Genomic DNA, 27,000 nt, shown 5'->3' with positions numbered 1-27,000 from the left:
TTCATAAAAGCTCCCAAAATTCTGTGTAATCGTATTGCCATTGTAATCATTTCATGCAGTCTAATCATACGGGTATGTTTTGGTATTGAATTAATTTTAATTTAAAAGAAAAGTTGAATTGATCCCAAATTTTTCATTCATCATTTTCAAAAATGATTTATTTGTGCACACAAATACTCTGATGTTGAAAGAAGGAAGATGCTTGAGTTCGTCATAGACAATATTTACATTTTTTTGAAACCAGGTCTTCCAACAATCTGTAAGAATCCCCATGGCTACCAATTGTGACCTGTTATTAGCAGACCAGCTTTATATTTATGTATGATTTGTTCAAAATCTTATACGCGAAAAGAAGGGAAAACTTGCTGTGGCCTTCAACTTAACATTTAGATATATCGATGATTTTCATTCATATATCGATACCATATCTCGATGAGTTTGAAATAAAAAATAAAAATACCAGAGTCTGACACATCCTATTTTCATATCCGGATATTTTACTTGAAAAGATGTTAATGGTTATCGTACAACAACGCTTTATTATAAATGTCATTACTAACTTTTCAACATCCCTTAATTATGCAGCATTATACCTTGATCTCTAATAATTCTAAAACGATGTTAGCTATTGACAAACAAGTTGATGAACCTAAAATATCAACAGTCATGTTTAAAGTCATAGTTTGGTTAGAAATATGGGCGATAAAATGACCTTGTCAGCAAATACAATCGATCATTTACTCAACTGACGACTGACGTTTCTCATATTTATTGTTAGGTCATTATTTACACATTTAATTGTCGAAGGATTAAACGTTATTCCCGATCATGATAAGTAACAAACAACGAATATATGCAGTCGGCAGGAGATGCTAACACCTCCATGGCACCTGATTCTCCTTTGATGTGTTAGGGGTTCGTGTTTGTTCTGCTCCTGATTTGAATTATTTAATGGACTTCTGAGCTGAAATATCGTTCGATATCTCAATATATTTCATTACCTTCTGTAATATAATTAATTGAATGAATATGACTGAAAACCTATACATGTATTAATAACAAATCAGAAAAAAATAAATTCAGACATCTTCAATATAAAGTGTAGCCTTCCAAGTTTATACCAGTAAAAAAGTCATATTCACACCGATTCTAAATTTTAATCCGAAGATTCCAACATGTCATATCGATGAGATTGACTACAAAAAACAATGAAATAACAATATAATGCATGCTTACTATACATGAGTTATTTTTCCTGAATTTATACATAAATATCTTTACTATAATTCCTATAATTCCTGTATTATAAATTCTGAAGATCTATAAGACTTGAAAGATAAAAATATACAAAATAGCAAGATCGAGAATTACTTTCGTTATGTACTGTACATTGTGAACACATGAATATGTTTACACTTCAATATTCAAAGTTATGCAAAATAAAGTAAAAATACTTATGCAAAATATACTCATGACATTGTTTAAATTAAATAAATACATACCAAATTTGTTAAACACTGGTATACTAGTCGTACAGAATAACAAACAATAGGCTACAAAAAATCGTGCCTTCCATGATTCGACTTCCGAGATGTACAAAGAAAAACCGTAGCTAGGTAAACCGTAAAATTCCGGATTGGCCGTTACATACTGCCCCCTTAATTGGGTTTCCACAAAAACACAATTATCAATTCATTACAAATAAGGCCAATCAAAAATTACACACAAATAATGCATGCCAAATAAAATAATTTCAATTATTTCATACTAAAGTTATTTATGGTCCAATTATCGTCACTGTCAGGTCCATGCTACACAGTCATCATCACTCGGACTCAACAAGCAGACAGAGTTTTCTAATCGGACGCATCAGGGTTGATGATCCAGTCTTCACTTTGACAACTCGCACAACGTCATCTCTGTCCTTCATCGTCTCGATCACTCGTCCCATAATCCATGAATTCCTTGGAGAGTTGTCCATCACAAGAACAATATCACCTACTTTCATATTTCTTGTTGGTTGTGTCCATTTCTGCCTTTTCTGTAAAAGCTGCAAATATTCATTTTTCCACCTTGCCCAAAATATGTCAGCTAAGTACTGGATTTGACGCCATCGTCGTCTCACATAATTGTCCTTTTTATCGAAAAGTCCAGGGGGAAATCTCTCACCAGGTCGCAAAAGTAGCAAATGATTTGGTGTTAGCGCATCCACATCACGTACATCCTCTGACATTTCTGTAATTGGCCTTCCATTTAGAATTGCTTCAACTTCACAAAAGAGTGTAGAAAGTCCTTCATCACTAATGCGAATATTTTGTTCACACATCACTGAATACAAAACTTTTCTAACAGATCTTATGAGTCTCTCCCATACACCTCCAAAATGTGAAGCAGCTGGTGGATTGAACTCCCATTGGATTTTCTTCTGAAGCATAAATTCATGTATCTGATGCAAGTTCCATCTTTGTATTTCCTCTGACATTTCCTTAGCAGCACCAACCAGATTTGTGCCATTATCTGAACGAATGAATGCTGGTATTCCTCTCCTTGCTATAAATCTTCTAATGGCATTTATGCATGAATCTGTGTCCAGAGAAAAAGCCAATTCAAGATGTATTGCTCTTGTAACTAAACATGTGAAAATCACACCGTAACGCTTCAGTGTACTTCTCCCTTGCTTCACTTCAAAGGGTCCAAAGAAATCCATTCCAAGCCTGGTAAAGGGGGGTTCATCTGCCTTAAGTCTTTCTTCTGGAAGATCTGCCATCTTTTGTTTTTCACAAACACCTCTGTGTTTCTTGCATATCACACATCTGGATACCAAACTTTTAATCATCACACTTGCACCAATAATCCAATATTTCTGTCTTAAAACACTTAAGATCGAGTTTTTTCCCAAGTGTCCAATGGTTTGATGAGCGTCTTTAATGATGAGACTAGACACTGGAGAATTTTTTGGCAGGATGATTGGGTGTTTAGCATCGAATGACATTTCTGCTCGCTCCAACCTTCCACCGACTCTCAACAGTCCATCTTTATCCAAAAATGGGTCAAACTTTCGCAATGGAGATTTGGATCCTATGCTTTTCTGTTTTCCAGAATCGGTCATATTTTTCAAGGCTTCAATTTCCTCGCTAAAATGTTTCTGCTGCACATAATACATTAGAGCCTTTTCTGCTTCAGTCCACTTTTGAATTGTCAGTTGCAACTTTTTCTTGACTTCTTTTTTGCGTTCCTTTGTCCTGTCCTCTTTGGTCACTTCTTGTTCAGCTTTCACTGCAGATTTTAAGTATTCCTTCACGACGATCAGCCATGCAGTCATCTTGATTAATTTGAACCAGTCTGAACAATAGTGAATTAAGCGTTCAACTCCTTCATGTTGAGTTGTCTCATTTGTACAAACATTCACAGGTCTTCTTACTTCTGGGTCATCACTTGGAATGTTCAAATTTTCACAACACTTTGGCCACTCATCTTCATCATTCCATAAGAAGTCTGGTCCTTGTAGCCATTGGTGAGTTTTCAGAAACTTTTCCATGTTCATTCCTCTTGATGCCAGATCAGCTGGATTTTGTTTTGTGTCTACATAACGCCACTGTTCCACTTCAGTTGCTTCATGAATTATCGCTAGATGGTTTGCTATAAAGGTGTGGAAACGTGTCGTTTTGTTTGATATGTATCTAATAACTGTCATGCTATCCGTCCAATAACATACTTGATGAACAAGGTAGTCCAGTTCTTTCATTATCATTCGACAAAGTTTCACTGCACTTGTAGCTGCGGTCAGTTCTAATCTGGGTACACTCACAGATTTCAGGGGCGCAACTCTTGATTTTCCTAACACAAATGCACAGTGAACATGTCCATCTTCATTCAGAAGTCTGAGGTAAAACACTGCTCCGTACCCAATCTCACTTGCATCAGCAAAACAATGAAGTTGACAGTTGACAATGTTCTTAAAATTCGCTGACTTATAGCATCTTGAGACGTTTATTTTCTCTAAATCTGGCAATTGCTGTAGCCAAGTATTCCATTTCACTAGCTCCTTAGCAGGAATTTCTTCATCCCAGCTTATCCCCCTTTTACACAAGTTCTGTAATATGGATTTGGCTGTCAAAATAAAGGGAGAAACAATTCCAAGGGGATCATAGACGGAACTAACGATACTTAAGATGCCACGCCTAGTTGCTGGTTGGTTGTTATTGTTCAACTGAAATCCAAGTACGTCCTTTTTTATGAACCAATATACACCCAAAGCACGTTCTACTAAAGTTTCATCACTTAAGTTCCACTTTTCAACTTCCTGAACTCTGTCTATTTCTGGCACAGATTCTAGGACTTGTTCACTATTGCTGATGAATTTGGTCAAATAAAATCCACCCATCTTGCACAAAGCTGAGACATCCTTAATCAAAGATACAGCAGTTTCCTCTGCAGCAACAGAAGTCAAACAATCATCCACATACATATTTCTTTTCACAGTATCTGTTACTATGGGGGCAAACTGTTCTTTGTGCTTTTCTGCAGTTATCTGTAAGGCGTAATGACAACAACTCGGTGATGAAGTTGCTCCAAATAAATGAACTGTCATCCTATACTGTAACGGTTTTTGATCTATATCTCCGTCCTTCCACCAATAAAAACGTAGGAAATTTCGGTCCTTTTCTGGCACTTTCACTTGGTAAAACATGGATTCGATGTCGCCCAATATTGCAATCTCTTCTTGTCGGAATCGCATCAATACGCCTAGGAGATTATTTGCCAAGTTTGGTCCTTGTAGTAACTGATTGTTCAAAGACACTCCCATGAATTTCGCGGAACAGTCAAATACCACTCTAATTTTATTTGGCTTTTTTGGATGATAAATTCCGTGGTGAGGTAAGAACCAAATTCTCCCATCTTCTTCATTTAGTTCATCTTCTGGAACCGGTTCTGCGTAGCCTTTTTGCAATATTTTGTCCATGAACTCTACATAGTGATCCTTAAATTGAGGATTCTTCATAAATTTACATTTTAGTCCTTCTAGCCTCTTCAAACACTGTGCAGAATTGTTTGGTAACACAACATCCTTTCTGCGGAATGGAAGTCCAATATGATAGTGGCCATTTTCAAACTGAATTGAATTCTCTACTTGCTGTAAAAAGTTTTTGTCCTCCAGTGAGTATTCCTTCTTATCATCCACCATCAGCTCAGCCTCTGGAAAGTCAAAGTTCATTATTTGTTTGAGAATATGATCAAGCTGTGTTCCGTCATTTTGAATACACACATGATTCACATCAAAGGTTGTTCTGTTTCTTATTATATTCCAAGGAATCCAGCCTAGTCTGGTTCTAGTTGCATGTGGTGAACCTCTTGGTCCTACGGCCAGCTCAAATGGTGTATAGGCATCTGGGACATTATTACCGATCAGAATCCCAATGTTTGCATCAACCTCTGGAAACGGAATTGACTGCAAGTGAGACCACTTTCTAATTTCTTCCTTTGTTGGGATCTCTTGATTGGAAACCGGCATTTGTTTTTTTGTGTATAACTTAGGGAGATCAATAAAGTGTTCTGCGGTGAGTCCTGATACTTGTAATCCATTCATCACATAAGTATTTAATTTCTGAGTGTCTCCCATAGTATTGATAGTAATCTGTGTCTTTTTACCATGTGCTCCAAGCTGGTACATGATATCCTCCGTGCAAAATGATACGCTACTACCAGAGTCGAAAAATGCGTATGTCTCCACAGTGTAAGGTTTGTTCTTGAGTTTTACACGTACAGGTATGATGGCCATTGCACATGATATATCCTCAGTTTCTTCATGACATCCAGAAGAAATTGCATTAACACTTGGCTTGGAATCATCTTTGCTAAATGTACTGCTTTCAAGCTGTTTCCCACACACAGAGACCTCTTCAACTAACTGATTGTTCTTGACTCTTTGATCCTCATTATGGAGGATAGTTGGATGTTGTCGCGAACACTCTGTACACTTAAGCCTTTTCCTACACTGACTACTAAGGTGTCCTTGCTTTAAGCATCCAAAACACAGTCCTTTTCTTCTAAGGTACACAATTCTATCATCCCTGTTTAGTTCCAAAATCTTTCTACATCTGTCTATTGTGTGATTAACACTATTGCAATAAACACATTTCTGCGTAGGGTATAACTTGGTTACTTCACAAGATACTCCCTTTGGTTTCTGTAGTGAGCTCGAGCCTCTTACTTGCTGAAATCCATATGTTGGATCATTCACCTTCTTAGCTTCCGCCTTTACAAAGTCCACAAAGTCTTTAAACTTAACTGTCCTATGAGCATCTTTTATTCGTAACACTACGTTTCTCCAGCGGTCATGTAAATGTACTGGTAATTTGCTCATAAGTCTCTTAATGTTTTCAGAATATTCCAAGACTCTTCCTGCATCAATACTCTCTGCACCATTCAAGCATTCAACAAGAAAGAGAGCGAATTCATCTAGGGATCTTACGTCTCCAGGTCGAATAGAAGGCCATTCCAAAGCTTTCCTAATAAAGGCTGTTGCTATGACGTCGGTGTCTCCATAACGCTCTTCCAACTGTCTCATGGCTGCTTCAAATGCTCTTTCTCCAGATAGATGACTGTATCCAGAGACCACTTTATTAGCTTCACCAAAAGTTAGCTGCTCTAAATAGTTCATTTTCTCGTCATCGTTATCACAGTTTATCACAACCTTTGCATTAAACTGACGTAAGAATTTCCTATAATCCAGAGGATTGCCACCAAACTTCTTTATTTCTGGTGTTGGTTTTCTCAAATGTTTCACCACAGCTTGAACTGATGCAGATGAACTTGGAAATTCTCCCCTTTCATAACTCATGGGATAAAATGTTTCTGCATTTGGGTTGAGTCTTAATGGTCCAAGTGTGGGTCTCTCTGTATCGCGGTATCTAAATGGTTCTGGTGGTTTTTCTCCTCTATGTCTGTCTGTCTCTCGGTATCTGAATGGTTCTGGTGGTTTTTCTCCCCTATGTCTGTCTGTCTTTCGATATCTGAATGTTTCTGGTGCTCTATATCCTCTTGTATCTGTGTGTACTTGGTCAAATTCACTTTGTTCAAATTTATCAAACACTTTAGTTTTTGCCTTAGCCATCGCAATGTTTGTTTCTATTTCGAGCTCTTCTTCTTCCATCTTGAGTGCCACTTTTGCTAACTCTATCTCTTTCTTTTTCTTTAAGGATTCTTTCTTTGCTTCAAGCTCAGCCCTTTTTTCTTCTTCTGCCAACTTACGAGAAGATACAGCACTAACAGAAGAAAATTGTCCATGACCAAAAGATCTGTTGTCACCATCTTCATGTAATAATTTAGTTTCTTGGTCTTTTATCTTTGCTTGCGACGCAAAATATTCTTGAAGCGAAGTCTTAAAGTTCTGTAAAAATGTTTCTCTTTCGTCGTATCCTTTCAGATATTCAGCTAAGTCGGTTTGATTTAACTTCCTTGAATGGTCATAATGACGATCGAGAAAATCATCGTAGGAGTCCATCCAATCTCTATACTTCTGTCTTATCATCTCTTCTGGTTCCTGATTATTCACCATTCCCGTTATTCTTGTACATAGTGACTTAAGACTACTGAAGGATTTCTCGATTTGTTGCTCACTATAAATTCGTCCTTTTTCAGTGAGTTTTCTAATTCGAGCTCCATTTTCACTGTGAGTCTCCTCAATGTTCTCCTGTTCCTCGTTCTGCTCACTGATCTCCTGCTTTTCCTTTGGCTGTTCCTTAGTTTCTGGATCCTGTTTGTCAGCCATCCTTCTGATGATTCTGTCCAAATTTGTCCAAATTTGTCAATAATGTAGCCTTCCAAGTTTATACCAGTAAAAAAGTCATATTCACACCGATTCTAAATTTTAATCCGAAGATTCCAACATGTCATATCGATGAGATTGACTACAAAAAACAATGAAATAACAATATAATGCATGCGTACTATACATGAGTTATTTTTCCTGAATTTATACATAAATATCTTTACTATAATTCCTATAATTCCTGTATTATAAATTCTGAAGTTCTATAAGACTTGAAAGATAAAAATATACAAAATAGCAAGATCGAGAATTACTTTCGTTATGTACTGTACATTGTGAACACATGGATATGTTTACACTTCAATATTCAAAGTTATGCAAAATAAAGTAAAAATACTTATGCAAAATATACTCATGACATTGTTTAAATTAAATAAATACATACCAAATTTGTTAGACACTGGTATACTAGTCGTACAGAATAACAAACAATAGGCTACAAAAAAATCGGGCTCAACTCCAATATAAGGATAAAGTAGTACTTTGACTGAAACAATATTAACATATTCATACATCACTGTATATTTCAGTAATGTTACGGAGTGAATTATTTCTACATTCCACACATGAATTTACTGTCGACCAGGGACAGGTTGACAGTTGACAGTTGACACTTCCCTTGTGTTCTAGTGTCGACCGGGGACAGGTTGACAGTTGACAGTTGACACTTCCGTTGTGTTTTAGTGTCGACCAGGGACAGGTTGACGGTTGACAGTTGACACTTCCCTAGTGTTCTAGTGTCGACCGGAGACAGGTCGACAGTTGACAGTTGACACTTCTCTTGTGTTCTAGTGTCGACTGGGGACAGGGTTGACGGTTGACAGTTGACACTTCCCTAGTGTTCTAGTGTCGACCGGGGACAGTTCGACAGTTGACAGTTGACACTTCTCTTGTGTTCTAGTGTCGACCGGGGACAGGTCGACGGTTGACAGTTGACACATCCATTGTGTTCTAGTGTTGACTGGGGACAGGTTGACGGTTGACACTTTCCACATGATCTAGTGTCGACCGGGGACAGGTCGACGGTTGACAGTTGACACTTTCCATATCTTCTACTGTCGGCTGGGGACACTAACCCTAATCACATCTATAAATGCGAAACTAACCCTAATCACAGCTATAAATGCGAAACTAACCCTAATCACAGCTATTTATACGAAACTAACCCTAATCACAGCTATAAATGCGAAACTAATACTAATCACAGCTGTTTATACGCGAGACTAACCCTAATCACAGCTATTTATACGAGACTAACCCTAATCACACTTATGAATGCGAAACTAACCCTAATCACAGTTATGTATGCGAGACTAATCTTAATCGCAGTTATGTATGCGAGACTAACCAACTGTCAACTGTCCCCGGTTGACAGTAGAAATGATTAAATGTCAACTGTCAACTGTCCCCGGTCGAAAGTAGAAATAGTTAAAAGTTTCAAGTAATAATGCATTATAAAAGGAATTTATAGGCTTTGATACTATTGAATTGTATATTCATATCTTGTACTCAATGCTTTTTAAGTTAATAGAGTAAATCTACATGGATATAGATTTTTGAAATGTAAAAAAATGAAAATCCCCCCCCCCCCACGTTTCCTTGATATATGTTGTCTCAGTGAAATGGAAAAGTAAACAGTAATAATTTTCAATAAATCTTGTAAATAATAAATATCGAAAGCAGGTCAGAACAGGACCAATTTAATCTGACTTGGTTGGGCAAAAGGGCAAAAAACATTTAATACTTCCCAAGAATCATAACCATAGGTATGAGATTGTACATACTTTATATATTTATCTCAATCAGCAACCTTATTTTAATAAGTAAATATTGTAATTAAATTCACTGCCAGTGTATTGTTTGGTTTCTCTATTTTCTAAACTTAATTAATTTTTTTATGGAACTATAGGTATTGTCTATTGGTTATGTTGTCGGGGGCTTTGTTTTGAAATACCACGAACACCTCCTTAGTGACGACAGCATTGAGGCGCTCAATGTAGTGTCTATAGGATCCCTGCCTGTTGGATCATTCCTCAATGCCCTGTTCCTGTCTCTGATTCCAACCATTATTGTGCACACAGTTAACGCTGCTGTTACATTCTGTGGAATTTGTACGCAAAATAAAAGATGCTTGATTGCAGTAAGTATGTCATTAAAAATGAAATTATTTGAAGTTTGCTCGGAAAATGAAAGTCTGTTTTGTGACGTAATACTACTTTACGTGTCATCAGTGACAAAGAGTATTTCTCTTTCTATCTAGAGTGCCATCATAAACGTCATTTTGGTGATTTTTAACTTAATTGTCATTGCTCTAATTTCCTGGTTGCTCGATGAGGTATGTACTACATAATACATATAGTTCTTTGAAAAGTCAAAATATCGGGTGTCTCTTTTAAGTCAACGGAAACATTATAATTAGCTGATTTTTTTTAAATTACGGATGATTTTTAATGGTGATAATGTTTACGTTATTCACTCTCTTATTTTTTAGCCTTAAGAAACTTATTTCGAATTAATAAATGGATAACATTGTATTTGTAAGGGAAAATCTTTTTTATTTTATAGCTTTATTCCACAATCCTTGAATCACTACGATGGAACTTCCCCGGAGAAATAAACCAGTTAACCATAGCTGTAAGATTTTAAAAACGCAAAATCGAATGAATTATGTTTGAATAATCTGATTTATTATGGTTCAATATTCAAGTGCATTATGCAAATCAGCATGTGGCGATGATAAACATTTAAAGTATGAAAAGTAATTGTACATACCGTATAATGAGGGTCGCAAATTATTTTTTTCGACTTAAAAAATAGTCCTATTGTTGAGTCAACTAAAGAACAGAACTAGACACAGGAAGGAAAGTATATGTAATACATAAATCAGATTTCTATAACTTCAATTTTCACTCCCCTTTATGAATCTATTCCCGGTAAAAAAAAAGAATAGTTGCACGAAAGACAAAGTGTGATCCAAATATATATATTGTTGTAGATATAAATATTCTTCAATTGCTATTCCTTTAAAAATTTGTAAGACAATATTTACTGTAGAGTTAATATAATGTTTTCATGATCTGAAAGTTTTATATCTTTTCCAGATGAAATGTTGCGGATTCGACATAAAATCTACCGCCTGTCCGTACGATTGTAATACCTATATTGCTGACACTATTAATACTTACGGTAGTTCTTACATTGCTGTCCTCGTCATTAATGTCATTGTATCTGTAAGTCTAAGTTACATTACTTGAGATTAATTTCAATATTTTAAAAATATTTTATATAAAAAAGACAAAATCATGTAAGGAAAAACATTCTGCATGATTTGTTTTGATATGTTTGTCATGTTTACGCCTTAAAAAATAGTTTTCAAGATATCATTTTCTTAAATCAAAAGTTCAACGTTTTCACTATGGTAAGATAAAGTAAAAAAAAATTCACATCTGACAAAGTTTTCATTGTAGAAATTAAAAGTTTTTTTAACAAAGTAATCCAAACTGTTAACCTTCAAATTGCAGTTAATTTATATAGATTTTTTGTAAAGGTCCTTGTCATACTCACATTTCTAGAATTTCTATGTTATAGCTTGTTTATTTGTAAATATGACCTTAATAATTGATATATAAATTGGATTTATTTTCATTTTATTGTTTAATAATATTAATAAATAATCCCTAAATTTATTTCCTTTTTCATCATTTTTGTAATTTTTCCTTGACATTTATTTATTCTATAGGTTATTATGATTGTTGGCACGGAATATCTACACAGATTTATAATCGCCAGATCACATGAAAAGAATAACCAGCCACTTGGGAATGTTATTGAAAAATCGGAAATGCACAAAATAAAGAATGGAGTTTGTGCTAATTTTTGCTCGCTTGTCAAAGTTCACTGGACGGAGTATGTAATACTCGTAACAGCTTTTTCAAAGTCTGCAATATGCAAGAACAGATTTGATGCCTATTTATTTTTAGATCTAGAACATGCTTTGAAAAAATGTGCATTTAGTTAAAAAATAGATCAACTGATACTGCATATATATATTTTCTTTTCTTTCCAGGAGTAAACTAACTTCTTGTTTTGGATTTCTAACATTCTCCTCAATGGTTTGTAGCACATATGCATACAGAAATACGTAGGTTAAATTTTCATAACCTTGCCTGTATATAAGTGTGAATTGCAATGCCATCAGAATAATATTTTATTTTATTTTGTATTACACAGAAATGTTAAGAAATTAGAAGTTCCACAAATAAGTTATTTTACCTAAACGGCAATGGTTACATAATAATGGTAAATTTCAATGACATCAGAATGATCTTTTGTTGTATTTTATATTCTTAGATATTGGAGTTAGGAATGATCCTGGCCATAATCTTCATCAGATACAACTATTACGATATAACGATGACTACAGAACTCTATAGATTTACCAGAGAATATCATATAAACATGGGTTATCTTAAGGACGCTCTGTTGATTACCGTCGTCTGCCTCCTCATCTGGTCAATCATTTCCAAAGCCTTGTGCCTTTTTGGAATGTACTTCAAAAGGAAATTTTTATTTCTGATAGTATGTGTGTACATTTACTGTAATCAATAAGCTTCAATATGAATGTATCCTTTCCAACAATATTTAAAACATTTACATTTCTTTATGATTGTATTACAATTACTTCATATAGCTGCAACAAGATATCCTTCTCCATTTTCTTTAACTGAATTTATTTGGAGAGGGCTACAGATCCAAAATATCTCTGTAATGATGCAAAACTTAATAATACTGGCTACTTCAAGTAAACTACTTCTTTTGTATAAGATAAAAAACTTACTAATATTGAGACCCCATCACTTAATCAGAGAGTGATCTTTTTGTGCCAGCACCCACTGTGACACAGGACCTCGGTTTATTATACAGTTTAATCTGAATGATCGCTCATTTCTCGAGTGAATCACTCAAACCACCGCACCACGCAGGCTAAACCAAGCATAGGTAGGGAATTACCCTCGCACATGCATCATTACGGGGATACAATTGAGTTGTACATAGCCTCCTAAATTATTGAAACTTGCATCATTTATGCAATTAAAGCGGTTATTTCTTACAGAACATTATTACAGACATTGTTGTTCTGACAGCTGAGTGTGTCGTTTTAGTTTTTGCGTCATACCTTCTCCGAACTGTACGTATATCCTTTTTCACTATTGCTTTGACTATCGTAAAATCTATACTTTATAAATGAACATCTTTCAACATAATGCTAATTTTGTTTCAGTTATATTGCTGTTTCTGGAATAATATTGACATGTGTCAGTTCGACTATGAAGACACCACGCCGATTCCGGTAAAATTAGAATGATAATATATACAGTATATGCTCGTATTAACTTCATAAATAAAAAAGGACGAATTAACTTTGAACTTTTAAACATAATTATAATGAAGAAGAATTAAAATAAAATAAATAAAGAAGGTATTAACAGGGTTTAAATATTATCATGGTATCGATATCCATTCTATTTGCCACAATTTATGACTTTGACACCTTTGGGATGTTTTCAGAGAGTTGGAAGTATTATTTTCTTTCAAATGAGGACTTTCTTAATATGAAATACAGATTGCTATCAATTTGTGATATAAACATTTTGACATTTAATTGACAGATGTGCACCACAAGCTGGGACAATGCTGCACTGTTTATATGGTGTTCGACTGGAATACTTATCTTCCATATATTTTTAAAAGTAAGTTTATTAAATAGAAGATAACTTATAAGCAATGCAGCAGATATCGTAAAAAGTACCAGCTATTTTTCTTTTATTTCCAGGTTCTTTTCGTTGGCATGGCAGATCGTGTTTACAAACATTATATGTCTACCCTTGCAATGAAAGATGACGAAAAATCAGTGGAGATTCATGGCTTTTTCCTAACAGTATTTTCAAAAATGAGAAGGTAAGAATACTTCTCACCGGACCGTCACGATAGTTCAGTCGGTAGAACGCTCGCACTGTGATCGGAGAGTCACGTGTTCGAATAACAGACGCGACTGACCGATAAAAAGTAGGAAGCAAGTTTTCTATCGCAAGCGCCCAGCACCTTTATGTTTAAATCGCGGAATTTCGAATGAGACCTTTGAAACATAGCCCCCTGTTACGGTAGAACCTTACGGCTCAATGGCCCTGAGTGCCGAAAGGGACATGAAAACCGAAGCCCCCTCTTACAGTAGGCGTTGGAACAACTTTTCAATTGTCTATCTTGAATTGGTTGTTTGTGACATCTTAATATGAATTATAAATTCTAGAGCATGACGTAAAAACATACAAAAATCAATCGGTCTTCTCCCTGCTTTTAGTAGCGATTACACATAAATTTCCTATTTTCAATAACCTTAACCGAATAGTAATTACCAAAACCAGAACAGGTAGCACTGTCCAAAATAAGAACAGGGATATTTGTAATTGTGCGAAAAATTCAGATTTTAGTTGACGTATTTTTTTTCTGAGTACGTTCCATTGGTCGCCATTTTGGATTGTTTGATTGATTGTTGTTGTTTTACGTCCCACTCAAACAGAATTTTTCAGAACCACTTTGATTGAATAAAATAAAAATTATATATAGACGTCATCATACACCGATTAACAGCTTCATATTTTTTTTACCTTTACTCGGCACTCATAGCCATTGGACAGTAAGAAATCTTTATCGCAGTTGTAAAGATTATAACAAAGGTCTTCCATCAGAACAATCATTGCACTAACTTAAGTCATCTTCTTTGGCTTTTCAGATATAGTGCCTAAAATATGTTTTATATACGGTGATTTAAAAAATCTCAACGTTCGAAAACAATTCATATTCTTACACTTAGTGGTTTGAGGGAAGTATATACATGTATGAACTACTTGTAATTCTCATACAAAATGTAATCAATATAAAATATCTGCAGTAAAATCAGAAACACTTTACTCACAAATGTTGAAACTATTCAAACATGTAAAACATCTTATACTCTAATAATCATATATAGTTTCCTAAAAAAGACTTTTTGCATTATTGCATATGTAAAATAAATGAATGTTGTTCTGTGGCTGAAAGAAGGAATATTTTTATTTTTCAGACATCCCTTCATTTCTATCATAGTCGGACTTTCAATTCTCATAACTGCAAGTATTACTTATTTTGGGATATATGCTTCCTTTTCACTTTAGACCCTTTGCCAAACATGCTTAATATTTTATTTTTCTCCTTTCCAGGTAGTGGACTTGATAATCTTTTGTGGACTTCTAGTTATACGATACGGTTATTCTTCTTACAAACTGTTGAGAAGAATTATGGACGCTATTTCTCTCGGACCTTTAAACATGTCCACAAATCGGGACAACACCATTCTGATGATGCTAGCTGTGACCAGCTTCTCATTTTTCCTACAAGTTGGAAAATTTATTTCTCTTGGATTGCAAAAACCAAAGGCTACATTGTTGGTAAATTCTCAAGTTTAGTTTACCAAAAAAGAAGATACTATTCTCTGTCTCGTTAAATTAATCTAAAAAAATATTTGAATGTTTAATCTTCTTTAAAAAATATTATATAAAGAACAATTTAAATCAAATAATTTTAGAATTAACTTTTAATAATTACAGATTAAATTGTTTTATTAATTGAGAAAAGTAAGAGGCCCATGGGCTACATCGTCAAGTAACTTTTGTGAAATTCTTTATTTTTTATTAACCACCCCCCCCCCCCCCCCGTCTTGAGATATAATTAAAATTTTAGGAAGATTTTTCCTATATATTTCTATATAGCTGTCAGTCATGATTTTAACAATTTAAAATTTACAACCCAGAAAAATTTCACAAAGTTTTTAAAGATTTTATATATTTCTATTTGATTATTTTATTATATCTTTATATGGAGCTCTTCTGCTAAAGGAGATAAAAATAGTCTAAAATGGCCACAACCACCCAGCCCTTTTAATCTTCTTTAAAAATTATTATATAAAGAACAAACTTTTAATAATCCAATAATTACGGATTAAATTGTTTTATTCATTGAGAAAAAAAAACTATGAATCAGATATCAGAATTTATATCCTCACGTTTTAATAAGTAAATTACATAAAACATTTAAAATGAATATATACACGATACATTTAATGCTATTCTTCAGATACTGTGGAAAGAAGTAGTGGTTGTTGCTCTGCTAATTGCGGTTCTTGGTTTAATATCTGTCCAAGCAAATCTAGTAAGTATGGTTAGCTATTTTATTTTTTTTACTTTTTTGTAGATCTTTAGCAATGAATTATTCTGTAAAATTGCTATGAATTCACTAATCTGCCATGTTTTAGTTCATTTATCAAGTGTGCTTATCCCTTCTTTTTATTGGTATGATAAAACAGTTAAATATCAAGGAGGGGGTTAGTAAAATCCTTGTTATCCTCCACCAGGACTATTTCAGGACCAGTACTGCTTCGCCCCGGAAATACTCTTGATCTTGAAACCCAAATCATTATAACTCCCTAAACGCTATCTTATCAGAAAGAAATTTGTTTTGTGGTTTAATAAGTAACTTAATCTGAGAGAGGGAATACGGTTTTTACTTTTAAATATCAAGGTTCAATTTTGTAATGATTGATTAAAAATAAACAATAAGTATTAAAAACTTTGAAATACAAAGCTTTGTTTGTTCAGCAGACAAAGAAATTAATGTTAAGTAATTTGAAGTTATTTATATTCAATTTTAGTCGCCCATTTGGCACAATGGTTAACTGGTTTGCTATAGAGTCGCGAAGTAAATAGGCGATCTTTACGTCGCGGCTTCGAATCCCACTGTGGGACGTGGAGACTGGTCCTTCAGATGAAACCATATAAACCGAGAAACTGTGTCAAAGTAGGTACTGGCACGAAAAAGATCCCTCCCTGCTCAATGGCCTTGAGTGCCGAGAATAGGACAAAATTTGCAGCTCTCCACCGGTATGTGGTGTCGTTTCCATACGAGTGAAAAATTATCGAGAGGGACGTTAAACAATATACAATCAATCAATCATATCTAATTTTAAAGCAAGAAATACAGGGAACAATATATTGATATAAATATTCAATGATAATTTTATTTATACTAATCTATCATCATGTAAAGGTAATACACTGAAATATAGAAAATATGTTTTGTCAGTCACAACATCCATCAATGATGGAATGAATTGCATGAAATGAGAAGTATTTCTATACCCAAATAATTTTATCCAACTCTTATAAGTGATGAATGCTTGCTTGACAGCCTCTCAGAAATTAAAACTAAATTTCGTTTGTTTGAATGCTTGCATATTTGTTTTATGTCATTTTCAGGTTGTTTGCTGCAATGCTGCGAGTGAAAATTGTTATTTTACCTATGAAATTGATTATTATACAAATCGAAATGCCAGTGACTTAGTAAGTATCTTTTTTTCTAATTTATGGATTAATACATTTTGAAAACATTTGAACTTGACATCATTACTATCTTATATATCTCTTAAGCAAATTCAACTTATACAAATGCATAACATTATGTTTTAGTTCTGCGACAGAGAAAATCCGGATGTTTTTAGTGCCGTCGAAATAGAGACCTGGTTAATGCTAGGATTCACGCTGTTCTTGATTTTAATGCAGGTAAACGAAAAACGTTTTATCTATTTTTTTACATTTATATTTTCTATATATTTTTTACCTTTCAAATGCTCTCTTTTGTCAGGTTGTGTGTACCATTTTAGGTTATATTTACTATAAACGATCTCCAGAGGGATATCTAGGGATTTTTAAAGGAATCGTTGAGCTTTTCAAGAGTATGTGGTTTGAAATAACAAATAACAGGTAATACACCGTTTAATACGTACATATATTGCTTGGTAATACATCGTAATGCCGATATTCCGATATATTGCGATCCGTTGGCAAAATTATTTGTAACACTGTTGTACCTCGGAATTAGGGAAACGCTGTTGCATCGGTTATGTATATTGTGCATATAAATAGCAGTAAATGAATAAAAAAATATATTTTTAATTTTTTTTACTAAATATACTGCAATACACCTACAATGCAGTTCAAAAATATCAGAGTATAATGTTTTACGAAATTTCAAACAAATATCCAGCCTTGTTAAGCACAAACTTTACATAAATTTAATTTTTATGTACTATATTTGGCTGTAATGCGCTTTTTTAAACACCAAATAAATGTCGATTTTTATTTGCTTTCTTGAAGTGTTTGATGCAAGTAATTCTGAATATGTACTCTATTAAATTGAAGTTGCAAGGGAAGTTTCTTTCCTTAAAGGGCACTTCATACTGTGTATAATACACGACCAAATGTAATACACGTTTACAGTTTCAGAAACGAATTTTTAAAGGACAATTAAGCTAAATTACAGAAATTATCGATTGCTTTGATATCTGTATCGTAGTATTTTATAGTGGAAACTATATTCTTTGCAGGTTGATTAATGACAAGACGATGCCAAATTACAGAAAACAGTTCGGAATATTTTGTTTACTGACTGGATTCAATATGGTATTAAAGAGCACAGTATATCAATATGTAGAAATACTTTAAATGTAATGTGTCCATATTTTCAAATGTAGGCAAATGCTGTTTTGTAATAGATAAATATTACAGCAAGGGAGGCAAAATTTTGGAAAATGCTAGAGTAAACAATATTCAGTACATAATGTATATCGGTCTAACTATCCATGGATATCTTTTCTTTGCCGGCGAGGCCTGAACCATTATGCAAGTTACAACTAAAAATAAAAGCTGATTAATCTTAATTTTTTCTAATCTTGAATGATATTATAAAATAGACAACACATATGTTCCTTGGTACACTAGTTTTTAATAGTCATATAGCTTTTTTTTAAAAATGAACATGTATGAATAAAAAGGAATCTTAGAGATTACGAGCAGTGAGACAAAAATTAATTAAGAGTCATATAATTTTTAAGTTAATCTTGTTTTTCATTAATTTTCCTTTTTATGGAAAATCGATTTTTTTTTGATTGGTTAGAAGAGCATTCAGTTTGTTATGAATTGGATTATGTTGAATAATTCTTGGCTGTTATATATTTAGATAGTGTCCACAAATAAAGATATTTTAGAGCACTAGTGTTTATTTTTCATGTTAACTTTACTGCTTTTAGAGTGTTACTTTAAGATATTTATTGACTGTTTTTTTTTAATGTTACTTAACCATATTAACTTGACTGATAGGAGCCAAATTTTGCTTCTAATATTGATTAAATTTTCATGAGTTTATTTTTTTTCCGTTCTAGATCCTAGAATTCACTTTTGCTGTGTCCATTTATGCCTATTATTTCACCGAGGGCGACTCTTCTGGAATGTTGCGACTTCTTAATTGGTTTTCTTACTTTCGATACAACATGGAATCTGCATACAAAGGCGTGGCTTATACTATGATGGTTATAATTCCATTGGCTATTGGCCTTCACATCGCTGCTTTCTGTTGGCTTCTAATGAAGAGAACAACAGTTGCATTATACATAGTAAGGCTAACTTACTTAACTTTAACCTTAAGCACAGTAAACCTTATTTATTTTGCTTTATCTTTCATTAGGTACTTACATTTTTTATATAACTGCAAATATCATATAAAGAAAAGTGCTAAAATTTCTCTTTATTGTATTTAGATATTAGGGTTTTTGTTGTTTTGGACTGTTGGGGAGGTCATAGTTTTGCGTTATGCTTCTTATAGTTTACAATTGGTAAGTAAATATGTATAATATATATATATATATATATATATATATATATATATATATATATATATATATATATATATATATATAATAAATCAGATGGGAATTTCTTAGAACTCCAATGAACTTTTTAAAACTCTTTTTTGAAAAGTCCGTAACATTAATAATTGCGATTCTTTTCACATCATAAAACTCTCCCTCATCATACTTAGGCATACGACTGTTCCGATTCCCTTTACTCTTATAAAACCACTGACTGGTGGTGGCTCCAGCCATCTCCAAGTACCGTAAGTACTAAAGTACTGAATGCTTTTTCTGAAAGAATGTGGGCGCTTTAGATGGAAAATTTGCAGGAACCACAGACAGGAAACATTATTGGTTGAATTGTCTATGAGCCCTTCGACTTCTGAAAACGTACAGACTAAAACAAAAGTTGTTCCGTGTTTCGTATAAATAATAATATTTACAATGACCCTCGAGTACAATTTAAAACTGCTTAATAATGGTACATTTTATCATTATTTTCTTTATCAAAAGGGACACTAAAGGACAAATTTAATATAAGTAATTAAATACTAGAAACTGTCTTTAAGTAATTAAATACTCTCATATAAATATCGATGTAAAAGAATGTATTCGTGAGGTATTGCAATATATTTAATATTTTCATTTATGATAATGATTCACACAAATGTGAATAAAGTCAATCAATCTTTACTACTCAGATTCCTCATCAGAATCAGTTTCTAGAACAAGATCCGCTGCATCACAGAGTGAGGGTGTGTAAACATCTGGTGTTGCCTTATAGTTGTTATGTCTTGCAAATGCAAGATACCAGATAACTGAGGAAATGTGGGCACAACAACCAACTGTTCTAGAGCCTCCCTTGCATTCACAGTACCAGCCTGTGACATGGTCCCGGGAATATTCTACCCATATATTATAGAGCCTTTTCGAAGTGTGTCAGGACTGTATTCGTGCATGTAATAGATCTGGTTCTACACAGGAAAGATCAATTTTGTAGTCCCCTTCTCCAAGGTGCTCAGCTGAGTATTTCCTAGCCTGTTTGAGTTGATACACTCCGAATGTCAACATACGAAGTTGTTCCTCAGTTAAGGACGGGAAATGTGGTAGAGCATTTTTAGCCTCAATGCTTATCCAGTTTTTGGATTTTTCTCGGAACTTAAGCTTTACTGGTTCTCTCTCTCTCTCTCTCTCTCTCTCTCTCTCTCTCTCTCTCTCTGGTAGAATATCATCATCCTCTGGATTATTTGTTTTTAAAGGAGGTCTGTATTTGTTGATAATTGCAATATAATGCGAATGTAATCTTTAATGTGGGGTATTTGGCTGTTGCAAACTACATTGTCTAAAAACCTCCATTTTTTAATATATTGCAGCCTCAACAACCCAACGCACTTTGGTGACGAAACGGGACATATTTGCTTCACTGGTGCTATGCTGTTTCAGAGATTTTTCAAGAAATGCAGGCATATGTGTCTTGAAGCCCAACTCATTCAAAAAGGAAATTGCATCTCTGAAGCCGCGATCCACTATTAGAACATCATCTTCTCTAAGGAAATTCATTATACTATAAGAATTTGATGTTGCTATGTGTTTAATGATCGATGCATCATTGTTTTTACCGTTTGAAAGATATGGGCCCATAACGTCAACTATGTAACCGTCGGTGGAGGTTATGACAAACGGTTTTACTAGGGGTCTGTTTTTGTGCAAAGAATATGTGAGTCTTTGAAACCGATATGCTGAACTTTTTTGTATGAACACATAAGTCCCATCCATAACAAGGATAACTGTTTCGGATAGTGGGTCACTAAATAATTGTTTCGCGATGTCGGTGGTGTGGTCATCCACTATAGATTGGCGTGATATATGTTTAAAGCCTAAGTTAGAAGGAACAAAGTCCGTTACGAGTGCTCTTCGAGTTTGCTGAATTATTCGAGCTACTTTTCGACGACTGCTAAACCCACAGAGTGTTGCAATTACGGCATTGGAAAGGCCACATTTCATTTTAAAGAGGAAAATGCCGATTGCGTTTCTAATTGATCTTTCCCTAGAATTACGCATAGAAGTGACATGAAGATAAAGATCATTGAATTGATCTCTTGATATCCCTAACAGTGATCTGTAATCTTCATCTGACAGTGTATGGTCATCAAAAGACAATCGACGACTCTGAGAAGAAGATGCAACTTTCCTTAGATCATCGATCAATTTCACAATTTCACCAGAATTCAAAACAGTAGATCTTTTTCTAAACATTGACTTGTGGATGCATGTTGAGGATTTTATGTGATTGCTTGTTAAATGCAGAGGACAGCACCGAGCGCCAAGTGGAACAAGAATACCAAAGTTAATAAATATGTCCATTCTTGCCTCTCTCGGCATACATTTTAATAAACCTTTCTTCCTACAAATTATACAGCTTTTATTGCACTTCCCCCCAGAAACTAAGGGCAAGTCAATACTGGTAACTGTGCTGCTCACTTTTGGGCTATCCTGTACCTGTAAACGTGCTCGTGATAAATTCTGCTTCAGCGATATCCTGCAGGTGTCGCATATTGTACTTACATCTGAGGTAACAATACCTCTTGCATGAAGAACTTTGGCAACGTTAACACTGACTTTCCGTTTTCTTTTGCTTTTTAGTTGTCTTTCACAAACGCAACACCCGTACTTCTCGGGTGACACCATGTTTATGTTCACATGTCAACGCGTTATATAATGTAAATAGTTCTATTTTTTTTTCTTTAAAAAAAAAAAAAAAAAGCCATATGAAATCTAATTAGAATTTTTATATGTCTTAATCAAATGTATTTAATATTAAAACATAGAAAAAAAATCTAATCTGCTCATATTCGAACCAAAAACTTTTCATACATAAGTTACGAGTCCGGAGGCAAACCAGTGTAGCTATCCGACACACAGTATATCTCCGTTTGTAATCATCATTTAAAGCGACAGTCCTATACGCTTGAACTTAGTCTATTTTCAAGTTAAAAAATATTTTGAAAAAGTGTATTTTTTGTTATCTGTGGGTCGTCTCTCCATTTTTTCAAAATATGTACTAAATTATACGATGAAAAATACATTCATAACGCATTTCAAATTTGTGGAGAGAAGACCCAGAAACAACAAAAATATTAAAAAATGGCTCTAAAAAGGCTGGTTTTTGGACCAAATCAGCCGTATGACCATATTCATATGCTTATTCTTATAAAACCAAGTAAATATCAGGATATATTTGCCTGTTTTACATGTACTTAGAACATAACCAATGTCTAGATTTGGAAAAAAAAATTATTATTCAAAAATATTTTTTCTCTCTCCCTATGTTATCCGATTCCTGCCGAATCGCTATCTTAAGCGCCCACTTTCTTTGTAATATCCATACTTTATAAATATGACATTTTTGTATTTTCAATATTACAAACGATGAAAACTTTATAAAGTACATTTGTTTTCTTATATTTCAGCTTTGCGACCAATACAGCTCGAGGATGTTTAATCAATGTGGAATCATTATAGGATACCTTGTGGTTCATATAATATTAAATGTAAGAAGAGAAAATTGCTCTCTCTCTCTCTCTCTCTCTCTCTCTCTCTCTCTCTCTCTCTCTCTCTGGTAAAGATCTTGAAAGATCCTGGCCTTCCTCGCCTTCCTCGAGTAATCTCTTAAATATATACTCTTAAACTTACTATACTTTATATGTGATGTATGTTTGCTGCACACAGAAATGCGATGTATTCTTTAGTGTTGACTCAAATGATAAGGCATTTTTTTGTTTAGATCGGCATGACTCTTCTTTTGGATGCAATGTATCCCCACGTTAGACAAGACCATAACACTAACAGGCTCTCCAAAAGGTTGTGGATACGATTATTAGAAGTGTAAGTGTCTCTCTTGCGACTTACATTTAAATAATTTCGTAAGTCCTGATCCCACCTCTGACGTTTTGGAGGTCCGTGTTTGCTCTGATCCTTTTTCGTATTGTATTATGGACTTTTGATCTTAAATAGTGTTCTTTATGTCCATATGTTTCATATTACTTTGAACAATATAAAACATGGAAGCATTTGATTTGTATTGATAAATAGCTTTATTTTCAAAAGTGATATGTTATTTTTATGGCATTTACAAATTCAGCTACTTCATATTTTTGTTTATACTCTGCTGGGTGTAGCGTCGGTTAAACAATTTGAGTGATATAATAAACAATTATATATATTTATTTCTGAATAAAAATTATGTCATTGATAATCAGTTTGAAATAAAGGTATCAGCATTGTGTCAATACATAAATTATTATTGTATAAATAGTAATTCTGAATAAAATCCACACTATACTTTTTAAGTTAGATTGCAAAAATAGTTGGATATTATTATAAATAACAAAAAAGTGCAAGAAGCATAATAATTAGACTTTCTAAGCTTACTCTCTGCAATCTTTCAAAACTTATTTTAAAAGGTACTTGGGTATTGATACCTGGGAGGCAAGTTTACTAGAGCATACTGTAAAAAAAACAAATCTCTCTACTTGACATATAACATGACTTTAATTGATTTGAATAGAAAGAAGCAAAATATTGTGAAAAAAATCAACATTGGAGTTCACACACTCTCACAGGTAAGTACTGATATCTAATTTTTCTACGTGAAATTTGAGCATTTGGTATGAAATTTGTCATATAAAAATTACTTTTAACAAACCATTCAACAGATTCTCAACGCAGTCATTTGGATAGGACTTATCCTTATGGTGCTCATTCCCGGGTATATCCACACTGACCATGTCTGTTCTACAGCCAAAAGCAAGAAAGATACGGTGTTGGGAATGGCCTATGCGTTAATAGCAGTTGTTCCGCTTTCTTCTATAAATCAAATACTTGGAATAATCTGTTTAATAAAACAAAAGAAAATGGCTTTAAATTTGGTAAGATAATAGGTGACCATGTTTCTGTAGTAGTTTTTGAAGATGATTACATGAAAACATTTCAATTCAAAATCACTAAAAGTAATCATTCAGACTATTCGTGGATTTTTTTCATTGAAGTTGCATGTTTTAGTGATTAAGACAATTTTTAAACTAAATATATTCACTAATCAATAATTAGATATTAAATTCACAAGAAACAGACACTTCTTCTTCTATAATAATGTTTTCCTTAATGTAAATCCAAAATGGTTAATAGAAAATTCCTATTTCAATTAATGTTGATTTACTTTGTGTTGAAATTATCTCTTTTATTTTTTTTTTCAGAAGTTATATTTCATCAAGAAAATATATATTTATATATTTTACCTATTTCAGTACATCGTATTTTCGGTGATCTTCACAATAGTGCACTTTGTGTTCCTGATTTTTTCTGCTATTTTCCTACACGCCGTAAGTATTGTTTCATATTTTTAACATGAACGACAGTAATACGACCGACTATGATCCTTAAATATGATGGACACACAAGTGGAAACAAAGTTACTGCTTTCTTATGTTTAAGCTTCTGAGGAGGACTAAATTCCCTTTATATTGTGTTTGTCCTTGATCATGAATACAAGGACATGCATACAAGAATGATGCAATATGATTGTTTCGGACCTAAATTCTTGTTTTCTCGTAATCTTACGTTCTTCTGTCAGTCAACATTGCCTATCTTTAGAAAACTAGCAAGTCTCTTTTGTATTTTTTGTTTTGAAACTTTAATTATGTTTTGAATTCAGAACTCTGCAATTTGAAGTAAAGTTTTGTTTTAAAGTTAACAGAGGGAGTTAAAATTATTTTTTTCATTGTCAAAATAAGATTTATATGTACAAATAGATGTGTAGAGCTGCAGGTGCTTACTACATGTCCTCTTGGGTGTTGGTGTCTTACCTGGCGATAACGATCATTCTCCAGGTAAATTAAATCTTCAATTTTAAATGACAGAGTTCCTCGTTTGGTGATAAAAATAACACAGATAACGTTTACATGTAAATTGTAATAAAGAGTTTCTTTAGTTCCTGTTCAAGAATTGTAAGTCGAATACTAAAAAGAAAAGACGAAAAAAATAATATTTAAAAAATATGTGTGAAGATTGCGGAAGAAAAACCGGAAATCTACTTGCTGTTTATCACAATATAAAAATAAAAGTTAAGTAAACTGTAGGAAGTCATTGAAAAACACTTCGGCTTCTAGTTTTTGTTTTAGTTTCACTCATTCTTGTTATGCACTTTTAATTTAGATCACAAGTTTAATTTGCTCCATCAAAATATCCAGAAGAAAAATATCTCGTATTGGTATCAGTGAGGAGACTACAAACCTTACCGAGGATATGGAGTTGACACATGTGTTGGAGGAAAATGACGCAGTCCAGAATCATAGAGAGGACATGTCGATAACAACTCCAGTAGAAGAAACTGGTCCAAGTATAAACCAAACAATTGATCTGGCAACGTCTTTGATGGGGGAAAAAGGTATACATATGAACAATACAGGGGGTATTTCAAAGTCTACGATGGATGAAAATGGTCCCAATATAACCAAGGAAGATGATATGCCAACAGAGGCGGAAGAAAATGGTTCAAATATAAATCAAACGGGCGATTTGGCAACATCTTTGGTGGAGAATAGTGGAACAGATGAAAACCAAACAGGTGATATGTCATATGCAGTGAATAGAAATAATACACATGTAGATCCAACAAGCCACATGGCAACATCTGATGTGGATGAAAATGCTCTCCATATAAATCAAATGGATGGAAAAGAAACTGCAACATCTGAGATGGATGAGAATAGTTTACTTGAAAACCAGTTAGTTAGAAAGGAAACGCGAATGTCTATTGAAGAAGACAATAGTTTACTAAAAATCCAAACAGAAGAAATGACAACCACTGTGAAGGAAGAAAACTTTTAGATTAATTCAACAGTCTTACCGGAATATTTTATGGACGAGGTATCTATTTAGAGAAGTCAGATACCACGGAAGGGTTTTTGAAAGCGGTGGTTTTTTTTTCTTGTCTCTTTTGCTAAAATGGTTCTTTCATTTTACAAAGCACTTGTGACAAATCAATAAAAACGCAAGTTTGATTTTTTTTTACATCCTTTCCTTATCATTGTTTTCATCACCTTGTTGTTGCCATCGTCATGATTCCAGGCTTTTGTAATAAAGGGAAGACGCCAATTAAAGTCCATAATATTTATAGCTGAGAAAGTCTAATGTGTAATGAATAAATTAAATTTAAATGTATCATTAAAGAACAAAGCCTAGATGTTGACCAAACTTGTTATGACAACCAAAATAACCTAGTGTCTTGTAACAACCGTAATTTGATGAAACAACACATATTTTAAGCTGTCGTTTTTCGTTTTTGTTTGGTTTTCAAAATAGGTAAAACCTTTGACATACAAGAAAAGTGTTT

At 33.7% G+C, this 27,000-nt stretch overlaps 2 protein-coding genes across 3 annotated transcripts; one reads left to right on the top strand and one right to left on the bottom strand.

Moving 5' to 3' along the window:
• Positions 1-6: 6 nt before the first annotated feature.
• Positions 7-26,576, top strand: LOC134249945 (uncharacterized; the record flags this gene model as incomplete). Its single annotated transcript, XM_062732298.1, has 29 exons — positions 7-72; positions 9,741-9,971; positions 10,092-10,166; positions 10,397-10,465; positions 10,933-11,061; positions 11,571-11,737; positions 11,898-11,943; positions 12,182-12,409; positions 12,945-13,019; positions 13,113-13,181; positions 13,501-13,581; positions 13,665-13,789; positions 14,952-15,001; positions 15,092-15,315; positions 16,001-16,075; positions 17,179-17,262; positions 17,389-17,481; positions 17,564-17,682; positions 18,306-18,381; positions 19,140-19,370; positions 19,515-19,589; positions 19,796-19,870; positions 23,078-23,158; positions 23,392-23,492; positions 24,175-24,229; positions 24,323-24,535; positions 24,914-24,988; positions 25,418-25,495; positions 25,821-26,576. Coding segments are annotated over 29 exons (3,741 nt in total), but the record flags the coding sequence as incomplete, so codon positions are not given.
• LOC134249947 (uncharacterized) lies at positions 1,079-8,279 on the bottom strand. 2 transcript variants are annotated; one of them, XM_062732300.1, is made up of 3 exons: positions 8,217-8,279; positions 1,503-7,910; positions 1,079-1,196 (listed from the first exon to the last, which is right to left on the bottom strand). In XM_062732300.1, the coding sequence occupies exon 2, from the start codon at positions 7,769-7,771 to the stop codon at positions 1,826-1,828; it is 5,946 nt and encodes a 1,981-aa protein (XP_062588284.1). In that variant the 5' UTR covers positions 7,772-7,910; positions 8,217-8,279; the 3' UTR covers positions 1,079-1,196; positions 1,503-1,825. The 2 variants fall into 2 exon arrangements, with proteins under 2 accessions (XP_062588284.1, XP_062588283.1); XM_062732299.1 differs by lacking the exon at positions 8,217-8,279 and having other exon boundaries at positions 1,503-8,204.
• Positions 26,577-27,000: the final 424 nt, after the last annotated feature.

This window comes from Saccostrea cucullata, unplaced genomic scaffold, assembly GCF_032062105.1.
Source record: "Saccostrea cucullata isolate Sc308-1 unplaced genomic scaffold, CSIRO_AGI_Scuc_v1 ctg3370, whole genome shotgun sequence".
NCBI classification, from domain to species: domain Eukaryota; kingdom Metazoa; phylum Mollusca; class Bivalvia; order Ostreida; family Ostreidae; genus Saccostrea; species Saccostrea cuccullata.
This window is presented reverse-complemented; position numbering and strand designations above follow the sequence as displayed.